Source organism: Hylobates moloch, unplaced genomic scaffold (assembly GCF_009828535.3).
Source record: "Hylobates moloch isolate HMO894 unplaced genomic scaffold, HMol_V3 SCAFFOLD_4, whole genome shotgun sequence".
NCBI classification, from domain to species: Eukaryota; Metazoa; Chordata; class Mammalia; order Primates; family Hylobatidae; genus Hylobates; species Hylobates moloch.
In genome coordinates, this window is record NW_026652279.1 from 173206403 (window position 1) to 173228597 (window position 22195).

Below are 22195 nucleotides of genomic sequence, written 5' to 3' on the forward strand. Positions count from 1 at the left end.
GCCCCTGCCTCCCCACCCACCATGGCACTGGAGGCTGGACCCACATCACGGGTCCTAGGGTGGACAGCACCAGCATTCCATCTGCCAGGAGGCTGGACCGGGATCCCCAGGGAACTTATTTGATTTCAGCATTGTATCCTTAACAAACAGTAGCCCCGTGCAGGCACATGTCACTATGTTCAGTCACTATGTTTAGTCACTACTGGTTCCCTGGGGCTGCCATACAAAGTACTTAAATGGAAATGTATAGCATTAAATGCTTGTATTGAGTTAATTTGCATATATGGTATGAGGTTATTGTTGTTTTGGTTTGATTTGGTTTGGTTTGGATTTTTGCATATTCACGTCCAATTGTTCCAACATCATTTGCTAAAAAATTCAACTTTCTCTCTTGAGTTGCCTTAGCATATTTGTCGAAAATCAGTTCATCATATATGTGCAAGTCTGTTTCTGGACTTTTTATTTTGTTTTATTGATGTAAAACCTGTTCTTCCTCATTGTCCATTTCATTGTCTTGGTTACTGTATGTCAATCACAGGTTTGAATTTTCCAACTTTGTTCTTGATTTTCAAAATCAGTCTGGCTATTCTAGTGCCTTTATCTTTCTGTATAAATTTAAGAAACAGCTTATTAATGTCTACAAAAATTCTGCTAGGATTTTAATTTGAATTGCTACAAATCTGTAGGTCAATTTGGTAAGATCTGCCATCTTAACAATTTCCAGTCTTCCTACCTATGAGCAACTCCATTTATTTAGATCTTTGCTTTCTTGCACGTTTTGTAGTTTTTAGCATAAAGATCTTGCATATATTTTATTAGGTTTATACATAAGTGTTTAGTAGTTACTGATATTATTTTAAATGACACTTTTTAAAATCCAGTTATTCATTTTTAGTATATATAGAAATATTATTGCTTTTGTATATTGACTTTATAATCCATAACCTTACTAAACTCACTCTTTAGTTCCAGCAGCATTTTTGTAGATTCTTTTGGATTTCTACGTAGAGGATTATATCACCTGGGAATCGTTTGTTCTTCCTTTCCAACATATATGCCTTTTGTTTCTTTTTCTTGCCCTGTATCACTAGTTAGGATCTCCAGTGCAATGTTGAATGTTGAATAGGAGTGATAAGCACAGACATTCTTTCATAAGAGTGAAAGCATTCAGTCATTTGCTAGGAAGGATGATGTTAGCTGCAGGGATTTTTTATACATTCCTTTTGTTGGGTTGAAGAAGTTGCCTTCCATTCCTAGTTTGCTGAGAGTTTTGTTCATGAATGGAGTTTGAATTCTGAGAAAAGCTTTTTCTGAATCTATTCTGAACGTAGCAAATATTTTTTGTATAAAATCAGACAGTAAATCTTTCAGTCTTTGAGGGCAACGTGGGCTCTGTTCCTCGACCCTGCCATGGGAGCACAAAAGCAGCGTGAATGGTGTATGAAAGAATGAGCATGGCTGTGTCCAAGGCAGCTTTATTCCCTAAAGCCGGTGCGTCCACAGTTGACCATCAGCCGCAGCTTGCAGCCCTGCATCTGTTGGGATGGTCACTTGGTTTTACTTTATTCTGTTGATGAGGAGAATCACATGTGATTGATTTTTGACCCACTTGGTCATTATATTGTTGGATTTAATTTGCTAAAATTTAGTTCAGAATTTTTGCATCTGTATCCCTGGGGGACATTGGTCTGTGGTTTGTTGGGTTTTTAATGCTTTTCTCTAGCTTTGGTTTTAAGGTAATAACGGTTTCATAGAAATGGGTTGGGAAATAGTCTCTCTTCTTGAATTTTCTAGATACATTCATATGAAATGAATATTATTTCTACCCAAAATGTTTGATAGCATTTATCAGTGAAGATATCTGGGCCTATATTTTCTTTATGGAAGGGTTTTAACTACAATCTTAATTTATTTAATAGATAGAGAGCTATTTTGTGTATTTATTTCTTTAATAAGCTTTGATAATTTGGGTCCTTATGGGAACTTTCTCATTTCACCTAAGTCGGCAAAGTTATTGGCAAAAGTTGTTCACAATAGTTTTTTTTTATTCATTTTCAGTGTCTGCAGGAACTGTAGTGATAGCAATTCTCTAGTAATTTGTATCTTTCTAAAAATCCCTCAGTCTGATTTGAGGTTCATCCATTTTATTGATCTGCTCAGAGAACCAGGTTTTTTGTTTCATTTTCCTCTATTGATTTTGGTTTTAATTACAGTGATTTCTTCTCTCAACATTATTTTCTTTCCTCTGCTTATTGTAAATTTTATTTCCCCTTTTTTCTAACTTTTTGATGTGAATACTTAGATCATAGGTTTGAGACTTCTCATCTTTTCTAATAGAAATGTTTAGTGATTTCCTCTAAGTATCACTTTTATCTCATCCCATAAATTCCAATATGTTGTGTTTTTATTTTCATCCAGTTCAAAATACTTTATTATTCACCTTTTAAATTTCTTATTTGATCCATAGGTTGTTTAGAAGTGTGCTGTTTAGGCTGGGCATGGTGGCTCACACCTGTAATCCCAGCACTTTGGAAGGCCGAGGCAGATGGATTACTTGAGGTTAGGAGTTTGAGACCAGCCTGGCCAAAATGATGAAACCCCATCTCTTCTAAAAATACAAAAATTAGCTGGGCTTGATGGTGGGCACCAGTAATCCCAGCTACATGGGAGGCTGAGGCAGGAGAATCACTTGACCTCAGGCAGCTGAAGTCACAGTGAGCCGAGATCATGCCACTGCACTCCAGTCTGGGTGACAGAGCGAGACTCCATTTCAAAAAATAAAAAAAAAATAAAAATAAAGAAGTGTTCTATTTAGTTTCAAATATTTGGAGGTTTTTTCCAGATACCATAATTTTATTGATTTATAATTTAATTATATTTTGGTCAGAAAACATATGTTATATGTCATGATTATTGTTAAATGAATTTTAAAACTTTAAATATAGCCCAGAATATAGTGTGCTTTAGCAAATATTCCAAGTGTTCCTGAAAAGTATGTGTATTATACTGTTAAGGGGTGGTCTGTTCTATAAATATCAATTAGATCAAGTATGCTAAGTAGATTCATTCAACTCTTCCATATCCTTATTAAATTTCGATCTACTTGTTCAGTTGATTATTGAGAAAGCACTGTTGAAATCTCAAACCATAATTGTGGATGTGTTCATTACTCCTTTTAGTTCCAGCAGTGTTTCCTTCATGTACTTTGAAGCTCTCTTATTTGGTGTATAAACCTGTAGGATTGTTATGTTTTCTTGGTGAGTTATCCCTGCAACATGACTCTTGGCCAGGTGCAGTGGCTCGTCCCTGTAATCCTAACACTTTGGGAGTCTGAGGCAACAGGATCACTTGAGCCCAGGAGTTCAAGACCAGCCTGGGCAACATAGCAAGACCTCATCTCTACAAAAAATAAAATATTAGCTTGCTGTTGTGACACATACCTGTAGTTTCAGCTACTCAGGAGGCTGAGGTAGGAGGATTGCTTTAGCCCAGGAGGTCATGACTGCAGTGAGCCAAGATGGTGCCACTGCACTCCAGCCTGGGTAACAAAGTAAGACCCCATCTCAAAAAAAAAAAAAAAAAAGAAAGAAATGACTCTTTTATTCCTAGTAATATTATTTGCCCCTAAATATACTTTGAGATTTAAGTAACTATTTTACCTTTCTTTTGATTGGTATTAGCATGTCATATCTTTGTCTATCATTTTACTTTTAACCCATTTGTGTCTTTAGGGGGGTTTCTTATAGACAGCATATGGTTGGCTCTTGCTTTTTTACCTAATCTGACATTCTATGCTTCTTGAACATATGGTATATAGTTTTATAAAAATATTTTTAATACTTTTGCTTTCTAATTCTACTCTCATGTGTCATTTCTGGGTCAATTTTGATTAATTTTTCTTCTCATTGTAGATGATATTTTATTGCTTATTCACATACCTGGTCATTTTTGTTTGAATGCCAGACATTGTGAATCTTACTTCATTACGTGTTGGATAGTCTTGTATTTTGAAAACTAGTATTGAGCCTGTTCTTTTACCCAGTTAAGTTACTTTAAAGCAGTTTGGTCCTTTTGAGGCTTGCTTTTATGCTATATTAGATGGGACCAAGCAGCATTTATTCTAAGTCTACTATTCCCCACTACTGAGGCAATGTAATTCTGTGTACTCAGTGTCCTGGGTATTATGAGGGTTTTTTTAAATGTTTTCTGACAGGAACCCCACTTATTTCTGGCCTGTGTGAGCTCTGGAAATTGTTCTGCCTGTTCAGTTGTGTGGTCCTTTTTCCATCCTTGAGTAGTTTTCTTACAGCCATTCACTGGCCAGTAATCAGCTGAAGGCTCGAGGCATCCCTTGCATCTCTCTCTCTCTCTCTCTTTCTGTGTGTGTGTGTGTGTGTGTATGTGTGTGTGTGTGTGTGTGTGTGTGTGTGTGTGTCTCACTCTGTCCTTTGAACTCTAGCTACTTTGACCTCTCCAAACCCCTCAGTATATTGAGATCACTGGGCTCTGCCTAAGTTCTCACTCCTAATGCTGCCCTGGAAACTCTCCAGGCAGTGCCTGAGGCAAGCATAGGGCTGCATTCAGCTGCTTTCCATCTCTCAGGGGATCACTGGTCTTTGCTGATTAATTTTTGATATATGGGAAATCACTGTTTCATATATTTTTTTCTTGTTTTTTAATTAAATTGGGAGGATAAATCTAATCCTTGTTACTCCATCCTTTCCAGACATTAAAAATTCAAATACTAGATTTTTACCCATGCGGTTCCATTGAGAATCCTGGAACTGTGAAAAGCTCTGCATTTCAACTCTGGAAGGAAAAGCAAGGACTGGGGTGATGGCCCCTGGGTTCTCCCAGCTCAGCCGCATACAACATCAGTGCCCTTAGGAAGGTGCTTTGCCTCACTGGGGCCTCATCTACACATGAACACTAAGTATTACCCACGGGCTACACCAGGTGCCCTATAGTTGAATGAAACCACACATACATAGGGAACGGGGAAATGTTAGCTTCATATACACTTCCCTGGGACTCCCAAGGGCTAGAGATTACACTCTACAAATAAGCAAACTAAAGATAAAATGTTTTATATTAAATGATGAATTACATTTGTTTCCACAAATAGCTAACCTGAATTATCTGCCAAAATTTTCTAAGGAATCTTCTCTGAAAAATACGCTGTGTGAATTCATTTTGAGTATGAAATTGGCAGCAATCTCTCTGGTGTAGGTTATCCCTGGAAAGATACACAGGAAAGTGGGTCACAGTTGTGGACTCCAGGAAACTGGTTGAGGACCAACCATTGGTAACAGCCTGATGTTTCACTGAACGTCTTTTCTAAAACTTAAAAATTGTTCCATGGGCTTGTGTCCTTATTAAACATATAAACTGAGCACCTAAGAATAATTTAGAGAAATGTTTTTAAAGCCTGAAGCAGCCTTTAAGGATGGCTGCAGCCTTTAATGAATGTTTGCAGATCCACGTTCCTCTTAATGTAAAATGGATTAAGAGGAAAATAGATCTGCAACTATGCTCTCTTCCTTGTTGCCAGAAAACCCAACTTCCCCATGTAATCTGTAACTTCCGGGAATAGGAAAAGTTTCGTGGTTCATAATATCATTCCTGACATACTGATTGTGCCTAAACTTCAGTTTAAGACTTTGGAACCTGGTAAAATCTAAGTATCCCATAGGACATATATAAATTCATGTCATAATCATTCATTTCCTGTAACATTAATGTCAACAAGAGACTCATTTACTCGCAATACCTGCTGAGCCTGGTAGGTGCTCGGCAGAGATATAAGCGGTTCTTGTTTCCAAGAAATGAGACTGAGGGGTCAGGCCAGTCAACAGTAGTCATTATTCATGCGTTCACAAAATGCAGATGTACCAAACCATATTTTTAAGGATTCCAGGTTGCACCTGCACAGAGTTTTGGGAGAACTAAAGAGAGGTCTCCTGGCGTGCTTTGAGAGTAAGAAGAGTAAATAAAGGAAGAGGATTAGGGTTCTCTGTAGGGTGCCCCCACTAGGAAAGGTGCCTCCCAGGCTGGGGGCTACTCCAAAGGGAGCCCCCCACCCAACAGCTGCAACAGCCAGGGCCAGTTTGGGGGGACTTGGAGCCGCTACTGAACTGATGTCGCCCCACACTCCCTGCACCTCTTCCTGAGCAGCGGGGACCACACAGCATAGTTACTGGTAGAAAGGTCTGGACAGGAAGAGAGGTGGGGGAAATTCAGTGTCTGTAAAACCTGTGTCCGGGTCCAAGGACCACGGCTCAAGTGACCATGAGTGTCAGATCCACAGAAGGGAGCCCTGCTCACCACCAGCAGTGGGGAGCCCTTAGGACACAGAGTGGACAGAATAATTCTATGCTAGCATCTCCTAAGAGTGTAAAGAGAAAACGCAGAGAAAGCATAAAGATGTAGGACTCCACTCATTGCTTGGGCACCAAGCCACACTTTCTGGGGCTTGCTGGAGGAAATGTTTTTGATGGCCTCGCCTGAGGCTGTGTCTCCAGAAGCCGCGGCACCTCACCTCGCTTGCTCTGTGCGTGGGCACTGCTTTGCTCAGCACTTACGGCTCCCTGAAGTTAAAAGGAAAAGTGGAATCATGCCTTAATTATTTACAAAGCATGATCATTGTACTTACTGTTTTCCCCACAGAAAAGAAGAATTCAAAGAACACTCAGTATGAAAATCTATCCATTCTGGACAGAATCCTTCAAAATACTGGAAGATCTTCAGGTAGATTGGAAATAATAGATAAGTGTCTTCTCGTTTGGGGATTTTTGGACAGGTGTGTCTCCGAGCCGCTCCAGGGAGAGCAGGCGAGCCCAGCCCCCAGGTGGACCCACCTGAGCTCCACAAGAGCCCCTGTCCGACCGTTGATGTGTGGACACCTGACCGGACAAGTCCAATTCAAGGAGTCGAGGCCCGTGTCAATGAGGGAGTGCTCTCCCTTTTCAGCCGAAGGGAGCAGGGGACCAGTCCCCCTTTTCCCAAGAACGATCAGGACTCACAAGGCTGCCACCACCCACCCACACGAGAGTCCCAACCACGTGGTGACAGGAGCCTGCTCCCCCCATGACAGGCCCAGGAAGGGCCCCCACACCCCTCTCAGGACGCCCTCCACCCTCTGGTAGCATGGGGACCCCCAGTCCAGCCCTTCTCCACTCCCTGTTCACACAGCTCCACCACAGTCCGCCTGCTAAGAGTTGGCCATGCAGATCCTGTGGCTTCTGCCCCTGGCCCCAGGCTTCTCCTCAGAGCTTTCCAGAACACCTGGGAGCCAGTCCTGGGTGAGGCTGACAGCCCTCTTGTCCTCCCGTTATCCCTGAGTCACATGGCAGCCCAGTGTGCCCAGACCCTCCCCCCATACCCTGCAGCACTTGCCCGTCCACGCAGCCTGAGACCCCCCATCTGGAGCGCGTCACACCACGAATCCCAAGCTGCTGTCTGTGAACGCCAAAGACTTTGGCAAATGAGCCATTGCTGAGCCACATGGCTGGCTTTTCATAGCCCGAGCACAGAGCCAGACATTGAGACCCTGTCGCCTTCACTCACCTCCACTGGTGCTTCCCAAGCACCCACCACGTGCCAGGCACTGTCCTAGGCTCTGGGGCTTCTCACATAAAACAGACAGCCCTGCCTGGGAGCTCACCCGCTAGAGGATGGTTAGGTGGGCCTCCCTGTCCCCTCTTAAGGCACTGGGGTTCTGACTTCCCCATCCAGCCTGTCGGCTGCTGCTCCCAGCCCCTCACTGTCCACAAGCGTGGGAAGCCGGCCAGCTCGTCCTTTGTTAAAATGCCGATGAGGACGGTCCCGGGAAGCGTCTCTGGAGACCTCCCTGCTGCACGAGTTGTCATCGAGCACAGGCCAGGAGCTTCTCTGAAGGGGGGCCCCCAGCTCCCCATGTTCAGACTTTGCCAGGCCAATGTAAGTCCCAGGACCATGAAACCCCAGGCCACAAGGTCTGCTCATGCCCCCAGCAGCAGGGACCAGGCCAACACACGCGGTGTAGAAAGGGCAGTGAGCGGTCGTTCAAGCTACGGCCAATTTCTCAGACTGTGCCGCTGTCCGGGACAACCTCTGCTGCTTTAGATACAATTTCATGATTGACCTTGTCAAGGTTCCATTTCCCTGGGATCTGACTGTTCTGCAGGGAGAATCACAAATTCTCCTATAACACAGACAGCAAAAGACAGGGGCCTCTGCACTGATGAAGCTCCCGTACGTCACCAGCACCTCTCATTGTGGCCATCGGCAACAGAAGCCCCGGAGGTGACAGTGGGGACTTCCAGAGCCCTGGCAATATTGGACAGTGAAGAACCAGGAGTCCCCAACCTCCTGGTACTGACATCCCAGGAGTGAGATCCACAGCCGGCCACCGTGAGGGGAAGAGGAGGAGGAGGACCGGCCCAGCTCCACCAAGCTTGGAGTTGTCGATGGGTTTTGAGGGAGAACGCGGGGGAAATGACACAGGACAGGGTGGCCCCGCAGGGAGAGCCAAAGGCAGCCTGACGCAGCCAGCGCCCCCTCCGTCCTCCTGCCTTGGACACATCCGCGGGGCTCTCCCCTCCCTCCACAACTGAGGGCTCGGTTCCTCCTGTCCCCTGGTGTCCCTCGATTCTGCCGGTGCCCCCATCTCCCTCACACCACACACTGCCAGGCTCAAAATCTCTCTTTCCACACAGGAAACATTTTCCGTAAAGAGCAGCAGAGGACCAGTGCACAGAGCAGGAGCCAAGGCAGTCAGTGAGGCCGCATCCCCAGAGCCCCTGCGCAGGAGACGGGCCTGCTAGAATCCCCACCCACCAGCCTCTGGAACAGGGCACTTGTGTGCACACGCCCATGTTCTCTGAACCATTCTGCATAAAGGAAAATCGTTTATTCACACGATCCCAATTGGAGTTGGTTTATTTAAGTGTTAAGCCAGAGGGTATGTGGGATTTGGGTTTTTAAAAAAAAAAAAAAAAGAAAACAAGAAACAAAAAACCATATTGAACCTGGAAATAAGAGCATCAGAATATTCTGTCTACAAATAACATAATCTCAGAGCTCATAAAGAATTCGTCCATGAGGAACAGAGACTATGAAGGCCTGAGAGTCTCTTCCCTGCTGCCATGCCTTGCAAAATACACACGCACACATATAACACATGCACACACGTAACACATGCATACACACACAACACATGCATACACAACACATGCACATACAACACATGCACGCATACAACATGCGCACACATACATGTGTGTGCATACAACACACGTGCAACATGCACACACATGCAAAGTGCATGCACATCCAACACATACACATGCAACATGTGCACACGTGAAATCCATGTGCATACAATACATACACACATGCAACACACACACACACACAACACATGCGTACACATGAAGCCTCATTGCATCGGAATGTTTGCTGAGCTTGGGAATGCTGGCTGGGGCTGTGTGTTGTGGAAGGTGAAGGTTTGCTCCAGGTGGTGTGTGTGACCTACAGTGTTACCTGGGGGTAGGGGCTGGGGGTGACCAGGACACATCTTGGGCAACTTTTCTCATCCAAACTGATTCTGACTGTGGACAGGCTGCAACCTCTGCTGGACTCATTGAGGTGACCCATCTGGAAAGATTTAGGACAAAACATGATTTTCCCATTTCTCTAGAACGGCAGCCAGGCTTGGAGAAGCTCATGGATCGCGTTTGAGAACAATCCTGGACAGACGACTTCCACACCCTTTGCACAGTCTAGCAGTGGATTGGTGTCCTTTCTATTAATAATGCCATTTTCAAAGGCAGCTGGAAACGGAAGTAGACAATGCCACTGTACTTGTAGCTGCTGGCTGTGCTCTCTTCCTAAGAGACGCAAACGTCCTATGCCCTCTTTCTGTGGTGTCTCCAAGGCAACTGCAGAGGACTGAGGGTTTGGAATCAGAGAATGCTTGTATTGGAATGGCCCTTTGAGGCCTTTCATGCAATCCCTCAATTCCAGATGAGGAAACCGAGGCAGCAAGGACACATGACTCACTAGCTACTCAGTAAGCCAGTGGCAGGGCAGGATGCAGTTATTTCTGATGCCCAATGCTATCCTGTGTCTACTAAACCACGCTGCAGCCTGTTAATACAGGGACAGCTCCGTGTAGTTCTTCTCCTTTCTTTGTGCACTTGCAGTTTTTATTTTTCTGTTTTGTGCATGGATCTCACAAAGCATTTTTAGCGAACTAGGTGGTTTGTAAGTTGTTCCCATGCACAGTGGGCCACCGAGTCCTCACAGCAAGGCCAGGAGGCAGGCGTCGCCTCCACTCCACATGAGTGGGCCTGGGGCTCAGAGGTATTCAGTGGCTCACTCACTGCCACACCGTCACGTGGCCTGTGGCAGCCCTGACACCGTGCCCCAAACCAGGCCCTTGCTGCTGGATGTTTTAATCGTCAATGGCATCATCGTTTTCCAAGTGGGGCCTTGCAGGGTTTGCCCCCCAGGAAACCGCGGCAAAGCAATGCTGACCCAGAGAAGACAAAATATAAAAAGTGTCATTGATTTGACCACTCTCTCTCCTCTGTCCTGACCACATGAGATCCCTGATTACACAGTCTTCAAAAGCTGGAAGTTTGATGTATTAGTTTGATCACATCAAAATATTCCCTCTGTCAGGGATGGCACTGAAAACAGCCACGGGAACACATTGGGTCTCCAGATTGACGATTACTGTGCAGGGCTCAAGCACGTCCCCCTTGCTGTATGGGACACACCCTTGCTGTTCCCAGGAGGCCTAAGACAGAGTTGGGAACTAAGCTGGGAGGAAAAACATCGATGTTAATATTAGCTACCCCAAGGCAAGTGATGAACTGGCTTACAGGGGTGTTAAAGACGTGACTGTGAGGTGGAAGTGACCCCCCACATGTACTAGGATGGGCATTCCAGGAAGAAAGTGTCCCAGAGGTGCCAGGGCAGGGGTGGGTGAGTGTCGGGGGGGCTCTACCACCCAGGGTGGGAATTGTGGCCAGAGTGGTCCCCTATTATATGTTATGGGTGGGAGAAAATGGTGAAACATATTAATGCATGCTGTATGATTTCAGTTTTTTGAAATTTTTTGAGATTTGATTTATGGCCAAACATACAGCCGATTTTGGTAAAAATTCCATTTGGAACTTGGGAGGATGGTGTATTCTGCAGTTTTGTGGGGGTGGGATCCCACAGAGTCAATCGGGTCAAGTTTGTTAATTGTCTGGTTAAAGTATCTCCTTACTCATTCCTCTTTGGTCATCCAGTATCGAAAGAGGTGTGTGAAAGATCCCCACTGTGAATGCGAGGGATTTATTTCTTTAGTTCTCTCTATTTTGTTTTGTATGTTTCAAAGCCATTTTGCTAGGGTCCTACAGACTAAATTGTCTTTCTGGTGAATTTAAGGCTCTATTGTTATGAAATATTCCTCTTTATCTGTAGTACTTCTTCTTGCCTTATATTCATTTTGTCTGATATTAACATAGCCACGCTAACTTTCTCTTGGTAAATGTTGGCATGGTATATCATTTTCCATCCTATTACTTTAAACTTCACTGTAATGTTATATTTAATAAATATATATATATATATATGGTAATATATAGGAGCACATTTTTAGAAATTCAGTCCTTTTGTCTTTTAATTGGAATATTTCATCCTTTTCCATGAAATACAAGCAGTGCTATAGCTGGGTTTGTATCTATGATGCGACTATTTTCTATTTGTCTCACATGCCTCATTTTTTTCTTCTTTCACTTTATTTGGATTAAGTAAGCATTTTTTTCATTCCATTTCCCCCTCTATTAGATCATTATGTATTTTAATATTGTTTTAAAGGTTATATTAGAGACTACAATATATATCCTTGACTTACTATCACATAAAATTAATACTTTTACCACTTCCTTTTCTCTTCTTTCACTTTATTTGGATTGAGCAAGTTTTTTTTCATTCAATTTTCCCCTCTAGTAGATCATGGATTATGTATTTTTAATATTATTTTAAAGGTTATATTACAGACTATTACAGTATGCATCTTGGACTTCCTAGAACCTAAAATTAGTACTTTTACCATTTCCTGAATAATGCAAGAATAGGAGAATACTTAACTCCACTTACCATTTTTTGCATTATTTTTGTCACAGATTTTAATTCTACATATATTTTAAATGCTTCAAAATATTATACTTAGTTGTATGCAGTTAATATTTGTTTTGGATTTATCCACATATTTACTCCTTGATTTGTTCTTCATTCTGTTGTGCATTTTTAATGCTTCTGGCTAGCAGTACATTCCTGCCAACTAAGGCCTACTGGGAAAATCCTCAGGTTTTTATTTGTCTGAAAATATCTTTACCTTCATGTTTTGAAGAATGTTTTCACTAGATGTAGGCTCTAGATTACCAGTTACTTTCTTTTCCATTGTCTTTTGACCTCCATCATTTCTCCTGGGGAATCTGCTGTCACTCTCTGGGTTATTACTGCTCCTTGGACAGTAATGTGTCTTTCTACCTCTGTCTAATGTTAATCATTTCTCTTTGTCTTTTCATTTCAGCATTTTTACAATGATGTTCCTAGCTGTGTTTTCATTGCATTTATCCTGTCTGGGGTTTATGGTGATATTTGAACCCATGGCTTATTTAGTAAGTTCTGAAAAATTCTGTCTTTTCAAATATTCTGTGCCTCTTTTCTCTCTCTCTTCTCTCCTCCAATTATGCATGTTCAATGTTTGTGCTGTGTCCCACATTTTTCTTATACTCTTTTTATTTTTCATTCTTTGTTCTCTTTTATTTTAATCTGAATATTTTCTCCTGACCTACATCCAGATCACTAAATCTCTCTTCAGCTTTGGATTATCATTTAATCATCATAATTAAATTTTAATTACTATGTCTTTTAATCCTGGAATTTCCATTTGGTTCTATGGATTCCACCTATCTGTGATGTTCACCATTGTGTCATCTGTTTTATGGATATATTAATCATAGTTATGTCTAATCTGTATTTGATAACTCCAATATCTGTATTATCCAGAAGTCTGTTTCTATTGCCTGGATTATTGATATGATTGGTACTTTTTTGATGGAATGCTGGACATTGTGTGATGAAAAACCAGAAACTCTGAAAGACATCTAGCTCTGGTAGCCAGTTAAAGTGAGGACAGATCATCTTAATTAAATTGTTTTAATACTAGATTTGTCTTTGTAACACCTGGTCTATTTCTAGTTTTGCTTGTTCCTATGGGAGTTCCAATTTAGAGCTCTGAGAATTTACCAGGGCCCTTCAAATGCAACTTTTATTTTTTACACTGGGAGACTGCTTGAAAGCTCTTTAGCTCCTCAGCCTCTCTGCTACCACTTTCTGCTGACCTTCTCCCCAGCAGCACAGCTGAGAACTTAGGGAATGCTTTAGGGGGACAAGCAGATTGGCTAGTTGGACTCACTACACTGAACAAGCCTTCTTTCTGGGATCTTAGCACCTGAAGCCCTGACTGTGTAAGAAGCCCTTAACTCACGTTTTTTCTTCCCAGCCCTGGGAGATTGCCGAAAGCCTCCTAGCAACTGCTTTCTGCTGTGCTGCTCAACCTGTCTGTATGCATAAGAATTAGCAAATGCCTCAAGGGGGTAATGAGCTCAGAATATAAAACTCACATCCGCAAATTTCCTTCTCTCTTAATCTTGACCACTCAAGTTCTGCCCATCTTGGGAGTTTTTCAATATACACATCTGCATTTTATCCAGGTTTTCCCATTGTTTTCAGTGAGGATGTGGCTGCTACTTATCCCAGAACCACATTTTGAGAATCTTTAATCTAGAAACAGAGTTAATCAGCTACATCCTGACATCTACAAGGAAGACAGGATTTTGCCACAAATAGGAAAAAACAGAGCTTCTGTACTTGGGGTCAGGGAGGGAACAGATCAAAACCACCTCAGAGGAAGGGGTGTGTGTGAGCAGAGGGGAGCACTGCAACATTAGGGAGCTCAGAGACGGCTCCAGAAACTAGAGATGGCAGCCGTGCCACCTCCTGTGGGTCTGGGCAGGACCAACCAACAGCCTAACACCAAGGGCAACAGCCAGCCACTTCCCAAACTCTGTACAGTTTTAGGATTGAATGTTAATTTGTTGCAGACAGACTGAGAGGGCTCTGAGCATTGTATTCCATCACCAATATCATCAATGGCTAAGAACACGCGCACCAGGAACAGAACGAGACCAGGATAATGGAAGAACACAGGTAGCAGGGTCAGGACCAGGGCAAGGCTGGTCCCCAAACCACCTTGACAAAGTGCTTTGCAGAAAGACACTGCTCGATACATCCACGGTGAGTGTGTGTGTGTGTGTGTGTGTGTGTGAGAGAGAGAGAGAGAGACAGAGAGAGAGATTTGCTGACTAAGGGCTCTATCAATGAGGAGGAATTGGAACTTCGCACTAGAATCAAGTTACACCTGTATGTTATCTGGAACATCTCTTCCATGTTCACAGCGTAAGTCACCTATTAGTGAACTACGTATAGTTCCTTCTGCAGTTTGAGTTTCTCAACCGGCTGGTCTGTTGTTAAATGCACAAACCCTCTCTCCCCATCGTGCATCAGGGCCTGGTCACCTCTGGTGCTCTGGGGGAAACTGGTGCCCGACCAAGATTGAGAGCCACACCCCAGACTCTTAGATTTCCAAAACATAAACCATGACGAAGTGCTGACGCACAGTGGTACAGCTGGCCTTTTGCCCAAGATCCTCCCAGCTCCTCACTCTGATTCCAGAGGAGGTTGCCTCCGTCCCTATGAGCCAACAGCTGTGTCCAGATGAACAGATTCCAACCCTGGGTCCTCTGAGAACCACAGTTCAGAGGCCAAGGGACCCAAAGCTTCCCCCAGCCCTGCAGTGACCACAGATAAGCAGCAGGAGAACTTGGAACAGTGCATAGTTGAGACACTCGCTTACAGGGAGCATCGCGATGCCACGCTCAGAGACAGATGACTGCAGACAGGGCATCTGCTTGCCCTCCCTGAGATTTTAACTGAATACGTGTCAGGACACCATTCTACCATTCTTTTTTTTTTTTTTTTTTTTTGAGATGGAGTCTCACTCTGTCACCCAGGCTGGAGTGTAGGGCATGATCTCGGCTCACTGCAACCTTCGCCTCCCAGGTTAGAGCAATTCTCCTGCCTAAGCCTCCCAGGTAGCTGCGATTACAGGCACGCATCACCACGCCCGGCTTATCTTTGTATTTTTAGTAGACACCAGGGTTCCCCATGTTGGCCAGGCTGGTCTCGAACTCCTGACCTCAGGTGATCCACCCACCTCGGCCTCCCAAAGTGCTGGGATTACAGGTGTGAGCCACTGTGCCCAGCCACCATTCGTTTATTCACAAAAGCACACACTCCTCTGCTGTTCAACTCCAGGAGTTTCACCACCTTTCAGAATATGCTACTTTTGAGTAGCGTCTACACAGCAAGAGCCGTAGAGGACCCGGCCATCGTCTGCGGCTTTCCTACAGAGAAGAGGGATGGACTGCCATGACCCACCCTGTCCTTAACTTGCCTGTGTCTTCACTGCTGAATCAGCTGAGCCCAAGTCCTCGGCGGCTGGAACAGACTCTTCCAGAACCGGCAGGCCAAGCCCCACGCCCCAGCGCCAGCATCCTCGCGTAGCTTTGGCTCCAAGGACTTCTGCTATCGATGCTCGGCGCCCTCCTCACCTTTATTCCAAGTGTGAGTTGCCTTTTTCTGGAGTTTATGCTGTTTGGTGAACTGCACTTTCTCAACACAGCTCTCCAGAGATGAATCTGGTTTCCACTGGAAAGCATGGCCTCTTTCTCCTGGGGACCGTGGGCCAGGAGGCCTCTGCTATTCCTGGTCTCTCTGAAAACAGCCTATGGTCCTTTTCCTTGGGCAGAGGGGTGGTTTCTGCTCTGGCGTGGTCCTCCGTCTCCTTGTGCCCCAGCCAGAGGAAATGGTCCCAGGCAGTCCCACGGCCTGACGCACCTCTGCCCAGGGAGACGCTGCTCACACGCTAGCTGGACACACCCCACGGGAAACATGCACGTTCAGGTACACTTGAGGTCATCTGTGCCGAGGCCGCTCCCTGCCCGCACCCCCCACCCCTCGTGCTCTCCTGGCGCCTTTGCTGCTGTGCACAGAAGCCCTACCGTGTGCACTGCCATAGCACAGCCCAGACCTGTCACTTACAACATGGCAAGGCCAGAGCCCCAGCGCCCCACAGGGCCACCTACAGTGGGCCTCAGGTGTGATGCAGCCGCACCGCCTTGCAGGCACACCCAGCTGGATTTCACAGCTGTGCTTGAGAGCAGGGGTCGGCAAAGGCTGTCTATCAAGGGCCAGATGAAAAGCATTTGAGGCTTTGCAGGCTCTCTGGTCCCTGTGGCAACTCAACCTCCGGATTATAGCACAAAGGCACTAGAGGCCGGGTGCGGTGGTTCACTTGAGGCCAGGAGTTCAAGACCAGCCTGGCCAACATGGTGAAACCCTGTCTCTATTAAAAATATTTTTTTAAAAAATTAGCCAGGCGTGGTGGCGGGAACCTGTAATCCCAGCTACTCGGGAGGCTGAGGCAGGAGAACCGCTGGAGCCAGGGAGGCCGAGGTTGCAATGAGCTGAGATCACGCCACTGCACTCCAGCCTGGGTGACAGAGGAAGACTCTATCTCAAAAAAAAAAAAAAAAAAGCAGCAGAGGGGATCCATGAACCACGATCTTGGCTGTGTCCCGGGAAGCTTTATTTACAAACCTAGGTGGGAGCTGCGCCCACGGGAGCTTTCTCAGCGGAGGAGAAGCCTGCCCTGCAGTCCCTCCCTGCACGGGGACCACGGTGGGCTCCTGAGCACTTTCAGTAGGTGCGACTGCAGAACTGAACTCTTCATTTTATCTGGATGAGTTTAAATGTAAACAATCTGTGTGGCTGGTGACTCCCACGCTGCCCCGCGCGGCTCTGGGAGCGCAAACCTCAGAACAGGTCCCTGCAGGCCCCACCTCTCCCACAAGCCCTTCCTCTACACGTGCCTGGGACGGGTCTCCCAGCAGCACCACCTCTTCCACCCCTGATGCCTCTTCTTAGACCAAAGGCTTGCTCCTTGCAAAAGACTAAACAGCTGCATCGTTTCCTAGGTAAGAGGCCGCATATGAAGCTTTAGAAAGCTAAACGTGGCTGGCCCAGGAAATACTGTGTTAAAACGATGGGACTTTTTAAGAGGCCACATAGACTTTAAAAATATTTGTAATAAAATGTTTTCCAGTTAAAGATCCCACACGATGATTTTCAACCCAGAAAGCACTTTTACTCCTTGATCCTGAATCACTGATAGAAGAGATTTACAAAAGGTGATTCCGATGACCCTACCAGGCAGATGGCCAGCAGACAGCCCCGAAACACCAGGAATCCATCCCCAGGGCTGGGTGGAGCAGGCAGGGCTGGCCGGGAGCGAGCAACCAGGTGCTCCCAACTTCACCCTGGCCACCCCTGCCCCGGCCAACGCAGGCTCCAGGAAGGGAGTTCCAGGGTTCGCGTCTCAAAGTCAGGGCAAGGTCTCTCAGCTCGTGAGGTGGTGGTGAGGGCTGATTTAGACGTCGAAAACAGTAGGTCTGAGGAAGTGAAGGAGATGACTAATAATAAGAACAACGGACCCCTCCGCCAGTGCTGGGGGCTGACTCGGAGCCACACGTCTCATCCACCCGAAGGCGACGGCACCGGGCAGTGAGGACACACGACCGCCACCCTGTGGTCATCACGCACCCTCCAGCCCCAAGGGCAGCCCCACGCCTGGAGTGGTGAGGGGCTCCAGGAGACAGAAGCTGTGGGACCACCCCCCCCAACACACACACACACACACACACACACACATACATCACACAGAGGGGGAGATTTTCAGGAACTGGTCAGGAACCTGAGAGAGTCGATGCTGCCATTCAAGTGCAGAGCTCTCTGCAGGCAGGATTCCCTCTTCTGTGAGGACCCCAGTCTTTTTCTTAAGACGTTCCGCAGAGTGGATGAGGCCCACCCACACCATAGCCACACGACTTTACCCAAAGTCCCCTGAATTAACATTAATTTCATAGAAAAACTAGTTCATAGCCACGTCCCAGGGGTGTCTGTCCAGATAGCTGGGTGCCATGGCCCAGCCAGGTTGACATGAGGGTTGACCATCACCTCACCCCCCCATCCTCACCCCGCTGAACACAGGGGGATTGGCGGAGAAGCCAGGATCTGTCAGTGGACAGAGCCGAGGCTGAGCCCAGAAGCTGCAGCGCCTGGGCGGGGACCTCAAGCCCTGTCCTGCACTGCCTCTCTATGGCGGGTCCGGGAATGACAGCCTCCTGCGGCCGGGAAGTTCAGGCTCAGCTGTGCACACAGCGGCCGCAGGAGGCCGCAGGGTGGCCGAGAGCTCATCCTGGACCCATGTCCCCACAGCAAAGCCCTTCATGCTGCCTTGCCCCACACAGGCTCCCGTGACCTTTCCTCCCTGGCAGATGGGGCCACAGAGGAGACCCTGAAAAGATAGCCCCCCAACTGTCCCCCATTACCAAGGCCCTGTGGCTGCACCAGAGGCCACGGGAGTGAGGGCGGTGGGGAGAGCAGACTGTGAAAGGGCTTGGGAGACATGGGGCTTGGGGGTTTGGGGTGGGGGTAAAGACTGGGGTTTGGGGTCAAGCGGGGTTCTGGGACTGTGCGTTACCACGGGATCTGTGTACACAGCGATGCACTCAGCGTACACGGGCCCTTCCCTCTGAGCCCTCGGCCCTTCATCTGCAGGATGAGTGAGCCCTAGAGAAGCGGGCAGAAGCAGAGGAGGCAGCAAATGCAGAGCATGTGGCCTGTGACTTAGCCTAGAAAGCCCCCTCGGTGACAGAGGCTGCAATCCAGAAAGCTCGCTCAAAGACAGAGGCTGCAATCTAGAAAGCTCCCTCGGCAACAGTGTCTATGGTCTAGAAAGCTCCCTCGGCAACAGCAGCTGTAATCTAGAAAGCCCGCTCAGCGACAGAGGCTACGATCTAGAAAGCCTCCTCAGCGACAGTGTCTATGATCTAGAAAGCCTCCTCAGCGACAGTGTCTATGATCTAGAAAGCCTCCTCAGCGAGTGTCTATGATCTAGAAAGCCTCCTCAGCGACAGTGTCTATGATCTAGAAAGCCTCCTCAGCGACAGTGGCTGCGACCCAGAAAGCCCTCTCAGCAACGGTGGCTATGATCCCTCACAACTCTGGCCCCTGGCTCTGCTGGTCAAGCCTTCCACAGCCCGGAAGCCTCTGCGGCCTCCCTGTTGCTGCTGAAAAGGACGCTGGTTGGAGAAGGCCCCAAGGAAGCACCGACAGATTGAGACGCGCTCGAGGATGACTGGCCGGGAGGCTAAGAGGCTGGCGCCCAGGCTGCCCCTTGACCCTGCTGCACCGGCGCCACCTCTGTGTTTGGTCCTGTCTCAAAGACCGAGGTGAACAACAGAGCAGGGTGGGGGTGAGGAGGGCTGAGGGGAACGGGTGAGGAGGACTGAGGTGAACCCACCCTTGTTGGCCATTTCCATTTCCCCATGAGGCAACATTACTTTTCAATACGGGTAAGGGCTGTGTGACCACAGAACCACAGATGTCAGACCCCTCCCACTCTGACCAGAAAGCCCCCTTCGAGGAGCCTGAGGCTGCCCTGCCTAGGTCTGCTTCACTCGTGTCCACACTCACAGCTTCCACCCGTTGCACCCCCCATGGAGGGTGCTCAAGGTCCGCTCCCCGTGCCCTGCCCCCCATGCCCACCCTCCCTGGGCTCTCACCACCCCCGGTCCTGCACAAGCTGAGCCCCTCTGCCTTCACCCTCAGGGAAGCGGGCTCCCTGTTAGGGACTTGGAGCAAGGTCAGCCCCTATTTTCCCGCTGCCCCTCAAGATTTCACAGTGAGAAGCTGGGCTGGGGACCCGCAGGTGTTCACAGAGGCTCACTGTCACTGTCTCAGCGCTGGGGTCTGTTTTGTTCAGACTCACCTCGATTCTGTACCTGGACACACTAGGGTTCATGGTCTTTTGCTGAACTAAGTTGAGCTGGATTCCAGCCGTCCAAGGAGCCTGTGATGGGAGGGGCTGGTCTCTCCCTTAGCGAGGAGTAGGGAGGAGCCAATGGGCACAGAATAGAGACACACCCTACTCAAGTCCAGTGGTCAGAGGTGGGGCAGGGGGCCCCGTGGTCAGAGTGACGAAGGTGCTGTGTCCTGGGGAGGCTCAGCCCCTGCCAGCATCCCACCCCCTCCAAGCAGCAGCTTCCCGGCGTTCCTGGATTCCCTCTTGCCTTTAACTCCCACCTGCACGATCCAGTTCTCCCACACTCCATGTGTGTTCCTACTGAACGCCGACGGGGACAACTGCAGAAAGCCCAGGAGCCTTTAGGTTGGGTTTGCCTGCTCTTTTCTGACACCCAAGGGCAACAATAACATTTGCTTTTGAGGGAAGCTGCCATTTTTAATCAGCTGAACAGTGACCCAGAACAACAGGCTGAGTACTGCAAAGAAAAGTTTAACAGAATAAATGTGGGGTCAGGCACGGAGTCCAAGAAGAGTGGCCACCATGCAGGAGGCAGGTGTGTCTGGGGCAGGTGGGGGAGGCTCCGGGGCGAGCCCAGGAAGCCCAGTCCTCAGCGGTGGATGGGGGCTTCCATGGCCAATCCAACCCGCGTGGCTGGATTACAAAGAAGGGTGTCTAGAAGCCGCGCTGCCTCTCCCAGGCACCTCTGAGCTGCTCCCAGGAGGGGCTGCTGTGAGTTAAGGAGAACAGCAGTCAGCTGGGACTGAGAGTTATGTCCAACGAGAAACGGGGGAGTCCAGGGTGTTTCTCTTGTACTGAGACAGCAAAGGAACCACAGGGTGTGTGTGCACAAGCGACCACAGCTGCCACGAGGGCCAGGCTTGTTCTGCTGGTCCAAGGAGTCCACTGGCCACGGGAAGACATTTCAGCCCCATGCAGTGCCCAGCACAGAGAGCACCGCCTCTGCAGGGACCCAGCTGAAGGCCACACCCAAGGCCCATGACCAGCACTCCCCGGCCACCCTGCCTTCCCTCCCCACAGACACACCCCACCCTGCCTTCCCTCCCCACAGACACACCCCAGGCCCCCACTCCAGCCAGTGACTCCACCACAGCCTCCAGGGGCAGGTCCGTCCCGTCTGCCGCCTCCACCCATCCAAACCGCCCTGGTGACCGCGCAGCAGTCTCCATGCTGCGAACCTAGACACAGGCTGCGTTGTTTCCCAAAGTCCAGGGTGGCCGGCAGCCCTAAATGAGCCCAGCCATCCCTCCGCCTGGGATCTACTCCCCCCGGTAATCCCCTCCCCTTGAGCACGGACTGAACTCGTGGAATACGGAAACATGATGGAATATTGCTTCCAACCTCAGGCCACAAAACAACTGTGGCTTCCATTTCAGGGCCTTTCACGCTTTCTCTCTCTCTTATGTACTCCAAGGCAGGCAGCTGCCAGGCCGTGGCTTCCCTCTGGAAAGCCCAGGTGACAAGGAACCCGGCCACAGTCAGTGGGAGCCCAGTGTAGAAGCGGATCCTTCTGCCGCTGAGCCTTCTGATGAGACCTGGGCCTGGCCACAGCTTGCTGTCCTCAGGAGAAGCCTTGGGCGGGAGTTGCCCAGCTACAGGCCCTGGATTCCCGACCCCACAAACTGTGCCATAATGTGTGCTTTAAGCCATTGCATTTGGGATAACTTGTTACACAAAAGTAGACAAAGGGCCGCAGATCTTCCTGAGCCCATGAGGAAAGCTCACTAATGAGGGCTCGCTGCGTCTGGAGCAGCTCGCGTCCTGCCGTTCCGGCAGCAGCAATGTGCGCAGGAGGAGGGGGGGAGTCCCAAGGGGCTCTCCTGCTCCCGCACCCCTCCCCACTGGGCGTGGCTATCCACGGAGGCCAGGTGAAAATCCACGGAGGCCGGGTGAAAATCCACATCACAGCAGCCTTGAAGGAGACATGCGGCTCCAGGGGGCTGAGAAGCAGGAGTGGGGATGATCAAATCAGATTCGGGAGCATCTCATCGCCCCTGGTGGGGCCACCCTGTTTCCAGCCTGGACCCCTGCCTGACCACCCCCGGGAGCCGAGTGCTCAGCAGCGATGGCCACAACCTAGGAGCAGAGAGCTCAGCCCCGCCCCCGCTGCACTGCGGCCAAGAGTTTGCAGGTGATTTGTAAACA

The 22195-nt window shown here is 48.1% G+C and overlaps 1 protein-coding gene across 3 annotated transcripts in view; it reads left to right on the forward strand.

Moving 5' to 3' along the window:
* The window catches only part of LOC116466521 (sperm acrosome-associated protein 7), a 51145-nt gene extending 42244 nt beyond the window's left edge, over positions 1 to 8901 (forward strand). For all 3 annotated transcript variants that reach the window (XM_032149204.2, XM_058437055.1, XM_058437054.1), the window contains 2 exons: positions 6667 to 6747; positions 8697 to 8901. In XM_032149204.2, the coding sequence (XP_032005095.1) occupies positions 6667 to 6747; positions 8697 to 8761 (146 nt within the window). In that variant the 3' untranslated portion in view covers positions 8762 to 8901. The remainder of the gene's footprint in view (positions 1 to 6666; positions 6748 to 8696) is intronic.
* Positions 8902 to 22195: the final 13294 nt, after the last annotated feature.